The 9,263-nt window shown below is 45.7% G+C and overlaps 1 protein-coding gene across 1 annotated transcript; it reads left to right on the top strand.

The window, feature by feature from the left end:
• Positions 1-332: 332 nt before the first annotated feature.
• Positions 333-7,717, top strand: VPS33A (vacuolar protein sorting 33 homolog A (S. cerevisiae); the record flags this gene model as incomplete). The annotated part of the gene is made up of 10 exons (XM_009705740.1): positions 333-522; positions 1,365-1,481; positions 2,169-2,343; positions 2,911-3,104; positions 4,882-5,008; positions 5,194-5,261; positions 5,905-6,042; positions 6,427-6,564; positions 6,716-6,884; positions 7,465-7,717. Coding segments are annotated over 10 exons (1,510 nt in total), but the record flags the coding sequence as incomplete, so codon positions are not given.
• Between the last annotated feature and the right edge of the window lie 1,546 nt (positions 7,718-9,263).

Genomic DNA, 9,263 nt, shown 5'->3' with positions numbered 1-9,263 from the left:
CCCCCTGGGAAGGGGGGGGGGGTTCCTCATTAAGAAGATGTGCGTTCCTTCTAATTAGCTGGAATGAGTGATGCTTTGAATGACCCTCCTTTTGAGAACTGCAGGGAAACCAAGTCACCTTGCCCTGGTTTGAGACCTGCAGCTGTGGACTCACGTGGCTGGGTAAAAAAATACTCTGAAACATAAAGTTAGAAGTGAAAGTTGGTAATAATAATAACCAAGTGCGGCATTCCTATTTCCTTTGAATTCAGTGCCGCCAGCCCCGCGGTCTGTGCCGGTTACCTGCGCAGCTGAGTTACCGTTTGCTGTGCTCCTGCCTGTGACTCTTCCAGGGAAGACAGAGGCCGTTCTCCCCAGAGGGACTTCCACATCCTCTTCGTGCCACGCCGCAGCCTGCTCTGTGAGCAGTGGCTGAAGGAGCAGGGCGTGCTGGGGTCCTTCATCCACCGAGAGCAGTACAGCCTCGACTTGATACCTTTCGATGGAGACCTGCTCTCCATGGAGTCTGAGAGCGCGTTCAAGGTAAGCGCTCGTCTCATCTTCGAGGAAAAACGCTTTGTGTTCTTGTGTTGACTGTTGGTGTTCGGTACGGAGGCTCTCGGAGGGTTTGTCGGTGACCCGCACCTCAGGGAAAGGCCTTGCCGAGCAAATGTGGCTTGATCCCGAGCGCTGAACTGAGCCTGAACTTCTCTGTGTGTTGTCTCACTAAATGCTGAAGGAACAATTGTTGCACCAAGCTGCACTCCAGTTCCTCCAGCTTTAACTGCTGGTGTTATTTTCACAAATTGAGCATTCATGAGGCTTAAAATACTTGTTTGTTACAAAGAGCCAGCACAGTTTGTGTCAATACACAGCCAAAGAGCCAAGCGCAACGGTTAATACTGTGCACTAAGTCACAGTGAGAATTAACAGCTGTCCCATACCAGCTGTGTATTCTGTTTTCTCAGAATGCTGCGTCTGGGGACAGGAAGGTTTGAGGGTTTCTTTGGCCATCTCTGCCTTATTAAGCGTAGCCCAGAGGACGCATCAGGGCTTGCAGCTGCTTGTCGGCAGCTATGATGAGGAGGTGTGTGCTGAGATTGGCCTAATTAGAGGGAGAGGCTCTTTGCAGTCACTTTCTGGCTCTCTCACTCCTCTCCATCAAACTGGGAGTGGCATGTGGAGTTCAGAAATGTTACAGTGTCTGGTCTGATCAAATGATGCGATGTAGTGACAGCACAAATTGGGTCTATATTTGCAACAGCCGTAGTTTTTTCCCCAGCCTCTGTCTCCTCTGAACTGTTCACGTGGACCACATTCTGCTTGCTGCAGAAGCAGCTGTGTTGGATCGACACCTTCCATCGAGAATCCTTCTTGTTGTTTAGGAATGTTACCTGGAGAGCGACCAGACCAGTCTGTACCATGCGGCAAAGGGGCTGATGACGCTGCAGGCTCTCTACGGAACCATCCCGCAGATTTTTGGGAAGGGCGAGTGTGCCCGGGTAAGGCAAATGTTGCTGCTGAAAAAATGCATTTTGTTCTTTGGAACTGCTTTAAGGAGTGTTTGGTTAAATGCACCTGTGGGTTTTTTTGAATCCAGCCACAGACCCTTCTTGTCATATTGGAATTTCAGGATCATGGCCAATTGGGTCTTTGTCACCTCTGTCCAAAAGAACAATTATCTTTGCTGTTCCATAAGTCTTCCTGTCAGGAGGATTTACCTGATTTCATATGCTTTTTGCTCATAGGTACACTGCCTTCCTGTTTTCAGCAGTTCTTCTTTCTGTGGAGTTTTAACACTTAACCGCTCCTTATTCAGAAAGGCTGAATAAAGTGGGAAATGTGTAACCTACTGCTCATGCTTTAGCTTTTTCATCTCTCCCTATAACTCACCCTTTTTTCTTGTCTGATTGACCTATGGTTTAACTGGTACCTTTTGTAATGAGGGAGTGGCTTGAGATGAACCCAGTGCTTTGGCCAGTCAGAGTCTTGCTAAGCTGCAGAGAAGCACTTTGTTTTCTTTGTCTTGTCCTGCCCCCGTCTGTCACCCAGTTTGTACCTCTTGCCGTTGTCTTCCTTTACGCAGGGCTGCACCCTGTACTTGCATGAGCATGTGCTTGTAGGGCCTAGAAATCAAATCCGTCCGTTGTGGCTTGCACCATAACCAGACCAACGTGATTTATTTTCAGCACGTGGCTAATATGATGATCAGGATGAAGCGCGAGTTCCCCGGAAGCCAGAACTCGATATTTCCTGTCTTCGATACCCTCTTGTTGCTGGACCGCAACGTTGATCTGCTGACGCCGTTAGCTACGCAGCTGACATATGAAGGGCTGATAGATGAAATCTATGGAATTCAGAACAGTGAGTACTGCAGGGTAAGGGGGAGGTCTCTGGCATGCTGGAGCAGGTTGCAGTGTGTCAGGTGGGCTTCTGCTTCACTAAATGACTGCAATGTGGGAGCAGCTCACCTGAACTTAGTGTGGGGGTGGTTCAGTCCCAAGCTAGAGCCCATCATGATCAGCTCTGGCTATTTTTGTCTGGGACGGGGAGTTGAGTACAGGGCATGGTTGTTGAATGGGCATATTTTGGATGTTGGCTGGGTGCTGACAGAGTGACACAGAACAGGTAGTGTGGGAGCAGAAATGTTACTGTATGCCTTCACCCTCCAGCCTGGCTGGCTCATGTGCCACACAGGGGACAGGAACAGTTTGTGAAAGGCTATCCAGAGTGCTCTCTTGCTCTTCAGGAGGTAGCAAGGAAAACTGCAGAGAGGTATTTATGGGTTTTAATCCCTCCTGCTGTACTGAAGGTTTGCTGGAAGGCTGCCTCCAAACCTCTTTTGAAAGCAGAGTAGCTAGCACTTGCTTATCTTACCTGCTGGTGGTGAAATTCCAGCCCTTATAAGAGTTATTTCTCTGCATTTGGTAGCTTATGTGAAACTCCCTCCTGAGAAGTTTGCCCCAAAGAAGCAGGGTGAGAGTGGGAAAGATCTCCCCACAGAACCCAAGAAGCTGCAGCTGAACTCTGCTGAAGAGCTGTATGCTGAAATCCGAGACAAGAACTTCAATGCTGTGGGGTCAGTGCTGAGCAAGAAAGCCAAGATCATCTCAGCAGCCTTTGAGGTGAGGCCTGTATCTGAGTGTGCATCCCTTGAGCATTCTTGCCGTCAGATAACTCACAGTCTGTGCTTTCAGCAGGGCTGGGACTTGCAGCTCGAGCTGTTGCCATGGAGTAATCCCCCAGCCAGACAGAAAACAGGTAGTCTTCAGAAGCCCCTCCAGTCTGTTCCCCTGTCCTGGGGTGAGATCAGCTCCACTTCGCCTGTTCTGAGTAGGTGTTGGTCAAATCTCCTCTTACAAATCCTGTAGTAATGTGGATCCTTTCTTCTCTTCTCCCCACACCTCTGTTCTGGGGCTTTTCCTGTCCTCACTCTTGACGGCTTGTCTCCAAGCTAGCCTAAACCACATTCCTGATGTGCGAGCCCGTAGTTCCCATAATAGGATTTGCTTTCTTCAGTCTGTGGAACAGTCAGGTGCTGCTTCCCTCTGCAAGAGGCCAAAGGTTAATTTTAGCGTACTGATCAGTTCCACTTTGTTGCTGTTGTTACCTGTTAACTGAAAGGTCCTCTTCCCTTTGTATTCACTGAGGATGCAGAGAAAAGGCTTTAAGAAATAAAACTCCAGAATGTCCATTCATAGGGTATTATGGCTGGCAGAAAAAACAATAGGAACGCAAAAAAGGCAGTTGTCTTACAGAAGGTTTGACCTGTAAATTCACGCTCACGTGTCACCTTAGACAAAGCTGGAGAGTGCTGTGGGATGTGCTTGTGGTTTTGTTTGAAAACATCCTGTTGATGATTCATAAAAAAACCTGTGATCCCATATCTGCTTTCAGACTTCATGATGATTCTCAAGAGAACTTGTTACACTGTTTGATTGTATTTCATTGGTTTTTTTCTTTGCCTCTTCACTTCTGCCACATTTAAGGCGAGGTAGCAGTACATTAACTGAAATACTGTGTGCTCAGCCTCATCCCCTAGTAAATGTCTATTATTGCAATATTAGTGCTGAAGGTGCTAAAGATGGATTATTCATACTGGTTGTTTGGGAAAAAAAAAAAGAAATTTAAGAAATTGTCAGAGGTAATAGGTGATAATGAAACAGCTGTATATTGGCAGCAGAGCACTTATTGAATTGCAGCCTTCATCATTATTGCTTTCCTGCCTGCACTTGCCCATTTAAATCCTTCACATATGAGTCAAATTATTATTATTTTTATGCCAGTTGCAGCAAGAGGCAAGTAGCCCAGATGAAACACAGACCTCTGGACTGCTCTGAGAGCTGAAGTCTGCATTGTGCTTCATCAGACCCTTACTCAAACCCTGGGACGTTGTTACAGCCAGGTGCAGTGAACAGCAGGCTTCTGCTCGCGAGGGACGCAGACCCTGCCAACCCAGTTCCTCAGCACCTTTCACTACTGCTTGGAGGGGAAATGTCCCCATCTCTGACTGCGTTTGCCTAGAGCTCCATGTTTACCAGCAGCTAGCAAAGTAACGCATCTTTGCAGGAAAAAGGTAGTTTTGCTGGTAGGGAAACTGAGGAGCAGATAGCGATGGCTGAAGTCAGACAAAGGTGGAGAAAAGTGATTGGCAACAGTGGTATAATGGAAAAAAAACAGTCTAATGATCCTGTTGTATTACGTCCTGCCTCTTCTAATGATCAAAGTGCTCTTACAGGTAATGCTGTGACTTTAGTATAAGCATTTGAAGTCCTTTGTCTAAAAGGCTGCATATCTCTTAACAATATCTGCTGTTGCAGTGAGTACAGTAAAGAACTTTTCATTATCTAGTTGGTGTTATTAATCTGAACAAGACCTAACCTAAGTGACGGATTTCTTTAGGAAAGACACCACGCAAAAACCGTTGGAGAGATTAAGCAGTTTGTCTCACAGTTGCCACACATGCAGGCGGCAAGAAGTTCTCTAGCAAACCACACCTCCATTGCAGAACTCATCAAAGACATCACCAGTGAGTATTTGTTGAACAGTCTGTCTGACTAATTTAAACATAGCAAGATGCAGGACAACTTGGTGGACATCATTCAGCTTGGCAAAAATTGGCTTTGCTCCATCCAGTGCATCTCTGCTGAAATATTAAAAGTAGAAAATAAGCTGTCAGTTGTTATTGTATTGATTTTCATTTTTTTCCCAAAGCATCTGAAGATTTCTTTGATAATTTAACAGTGGAACAAGAGTTCATGTCTGGAATAGACACAGACAAGGTAAGTAGGTAATGACCATTAGTGACTCTTACATCTTAAAAAAAAAAAAAAAAAACAAACCAAAAAAACACCAACAATGTATTTTTCTATTTCTATGGGTTTTTTTTTCCATTTGGGTTTTTTTTGAGAGAGGAAACATCTGATCTAGATGATGTCTGTCTCCTTCCAGCGTCAAGGTTGTGAGCTCTCACATGTGTCTCCTTCCTTGCACATTTGCAGTTTTTTCCGAGTGACAAGCATCACTGAACATACTTGGAGACGGTGCTGTACTGTGTGCTTTGCTGGGCCCGGGTTAGCAGTCATTGCCTGTAATGCAGATGTACACAGCTGGGGTGCTTTGGTTTGTACAGGGGCACTACGTGCTGTCAGGCATCGATGAAAGATTGAAGACTATTGATCAGAATTTTTTCAGTGCATCAGACAAAGTCTATTGACTGTGGAATCGACATGCTTTGGAAAGACATTAGGTGGAACCAGTGCTGGGTCACTGTTTTACAGATGGTCTTGAGCTGTGTGGAGAGCAGCTGCACCCTCTTTCTTGCTGTTTTGGAGATACTGGGCAAAACTAGATCTTTCTTTCCAGGTCTTCTAGGCACTTTAACAGGTTTTTAAATAACAGCTTATGTCTTTTTTTTTTTAATAGGTTAACAATTATATTGAAGACTGCATAGCTCAAAAACATCCGTTAATCAAGATCTTGCGTCTCGTTTGCTTGCAATCTGTATGCAATAGTGGACTGAAGCAGAAGGTTCTGGACCATTACAAAAGAGAGATTCTCCAGGTTGGGCTGAAACTTTTGGATTAATAAATTTCTGAGAAAAGCCACATCAGCTCCTCAGCTCTACAAGACTTGTACTGTAGACAGACACCCCTTATACATGGGTAGTGTTGACTTCCCGTGTGTACAGATGGAGTGCTGAGGCTTCTGTTTGGGGTGATAGCAATGACTCCGGAGGTGCTTATATGTGTTTTACAACATGTAGATACAAAGAGGTTTATATCATTGCACTTTTATAACTTAAACACTCTAAATGGGATACACTCTAGAGAGATCTTAACCAAAAAGCTTTTTTAAACTAACATCTTTGCCTTTTTTTTTTTTTTAAATACCACTCTGGTCAGGGATTACTGACATGGTATTAAAGGTGGATTCTTCATATTGCAGACTTACGGCTATGAACATATATTGACCTTAAACAATTTAGAAAAGGCTGGACTCCTGAAACCTCAGACAAGTGGTAGGAATAACTACCCAACAATCAGGAAAACCCTGCGCTTATGGATGGATGATGTCAATGAACAGGTAAACATGCACCTCAGCAGTGAATGTTACATCTAATACAGAATTATGCGTAGCAAGAAAACCTTCTCTTTTTTTTTTAAAATTTCTATGGTGCTGTTTTGCAGCATGAAGTAGCACTCACCTGCGGCTCACACTCTGCTCTCTCCTGCAGAACCCCAACGATATCTCCTACGTGTACAGCGGCTATGCTCCGCTGAGCGTACGCCTGGCACAGCTACTGGCTCGGCCAGGGTGGCGGAGCATAGAGGAGGTTTTAAAGATGCTGCCAGGTCCCCATTTTGAGGAGAGACAGCAGTTACCTACTGGCCTTCAGAAAAAGCGTAAGTTTTGCTTTGTTTTCCCAATTTTTAAAGGGAGATGCATCTCTGTTAGGCTGGAATGAGGCAAACTGAAATCAGGGCTGGCAGAGTCCAGGCATCTATCTCATCTCCCTGTCCCACTGCAGTATTAGCTCTACCTAACCCATTTTTGACAGATGGCTTTCTGGCCTCTTTAAAATATCCAGTCATGTATTCAGCCTGCTGTTAATGCACAGCACCGTGTGCACTGAACATACTATAGAGCTGTACATTTGTTTAACTTCTCATCAGACTACTAAAATAAACCCTAACCTTACACTGTGATTTTAATAAGTAACATTACTTTACAAAGAAGGTCAGCATTGCTCTTCTAGTATTAAGCCTGGGCAGGCAGAAGCACGTCCTGTAAGGAGACTCCAGAGCTGGGGGTAGAGTCTGCATTTCTGGGCCCCAGTCTGGTATTCCACCCAATAGTATTCTTCTCTAATTCAGCTGCTGTCTTTATTTTAGGTTTAGGTCATTTTGAGTTTGACTGACAGTTCATGGATCGGAGATGTAAAAATAAAACTAAGACAACCTGTAAATTTCTCTGAACACACAGGTCAACACGGTGAGAACCGGGTCACTCTGGTGTTCTTCCTGGGAGGTGTAACATACGCAGAAATTGCTGCACTGAGATTTCTGTCCCAAATGGAAGACGGAGGCACAGAGTACGTCATTGCCACTACAAAACTGATCAATGGAACAAGCTGGATCAAATCCTTGATGGAAAAACTGGAGCCTGCCCCTTTCTAGGGTCTGTGGCGAGAGACGGTAAAAGTGAGAGGCCTTGTGTGCCACAGGCACATCAGCTTCTGGTCTTCTGGCATGGCTGCTTGAACGTCAGAGAAACATGACAGTGAAAGAAGCTCTCCTGAGATCAGATCATGATGCAGTTACCCTCATCCCTCTCTACACTTGTGTTCCTACTGTTTGTGGAACTTCCTAGTAGCCAAGCAGTGCTGAAAGGCACTAAAAATGAAATACACAATGGGAGAGAGAGAGATCCCTGCTCGCGGTCTGATTTGGCAGACAAGATGCTGGGGGAGTGGGGATTTGCCCTGGTCCTTCTATTTGGCAAACTGATTCTTTCTTTTTCTTTCAGTTTAGTTTTAGCAGGAGATGTGATTACTCCTTTTTACCCTCCTAAGGTGCTGAGGAGGCAGGATGTTGTCTGTTCCTGATTTTATACCAATATTCCCAGTCTGTCTCTCTAGTGCCTGATATATTCTGGGAATGCACTGGATCTGTTACATCAGAGATCTGTACTCGGCTGCACCTCTGCTGTACATGCTTCCTGCTCATCCTTCTGATGAAAGCCAAGGAACTTGTGCTTCCCCGAGCTTCAGCACATTCACATCAATAGGCAGCAGCAAGGGCCAGGCCACAGTAGCTACATTTTCTCACATCGTTGGAAGCTGACTGGACAATGGAAAGAGAACTGCTGGAAAGGGGAAGCAGTACCTTTTTTACTGCATAGGTTTAGAAACTTCATGGCTCTCAGGTGTCCAGAATGATGCACCTGCAGGACCTCCTTAGCCTGCGCTGTACCTGTAACAAGCTGTCTGTTACCGTTAGGTGCCTGTAGGCCACATGCACGTCCACTGTCCTGCACGCTTTGGCCAAGGCATTCATTGGGTTTCCTGCAGCAACAGCTAAACCTTGAACTATCCACACACGTGTCAACAGCACTGACTACGGATACAACCAACTGCACCCAAATTACACGGGAGATGCCTGAGCCTTTTGCTTCAGTCGCCCTCTGAAGGGATCAGTGTGAGGTGGCTTGTTTGTCCTGGGTACACCCACCTGACTCTGGAAGGCAACTCCAGGGTATGAATGACATCAGTGTGCCAAGAGCTTATGTTTGAAGACACACACTCTCCGCTTTTGGGACTCAGGCCAAAAATAGCTACGTGAGTGACCCAGTAAACAGTGGGTTTAAAACAGACCCTTTTTTTCCACCCTCCCTGTTGAGTTTAAAAATTGCGGTACTTGCTGCCACAAGCTGTTGCAGAGCTCAAAATTACAAAATGGAATTTTCCATGGTCTTGGGTGTTGCTGAGCCAGTGTGTGGAAGAGGCAGCTTCTGGCTCCAGAAGACTCAGCCTTGCTGATTGCTAGAGCCTGGGAAGGCAGACCAGGGGTCACAGCTGACAGCTGACCACTGCCAGAGCCTGTGCTGCTCTGCCTCAGCCCCTTCCCTGGTCACTGTCTCTATACTCACCTGCTTCAACGGCAACCGCTGGGGACTCAGTTTCACTCTTTAAATAGTTAAAAAGAACTATGAAAAAAAAAAAGCAACTCCACAGCTTAAATCACTCTCTTTCTTAGCAAACATTTCTGCTCTTAGGTATCCTG

This window comes from Cariama cristata, unplaced genomic scaffold (genome assembly GCF_000690535.1).
Source record: "Cariama cristata isolate BGI_N322 unplaced genomic scaffold, ASM69053v1 scaffold20338, whole genome shotgun sequence".
NCBI lineage: Eukaryota > Metazoa > Chordata > Aves > Cariamiformes > Cariamidae > Cariama > Cariama cristata.
Note: the sequence above shows the minus strand (reverse complement) of the source record. Positions and strands in the feature narration are given on the sequence as shown.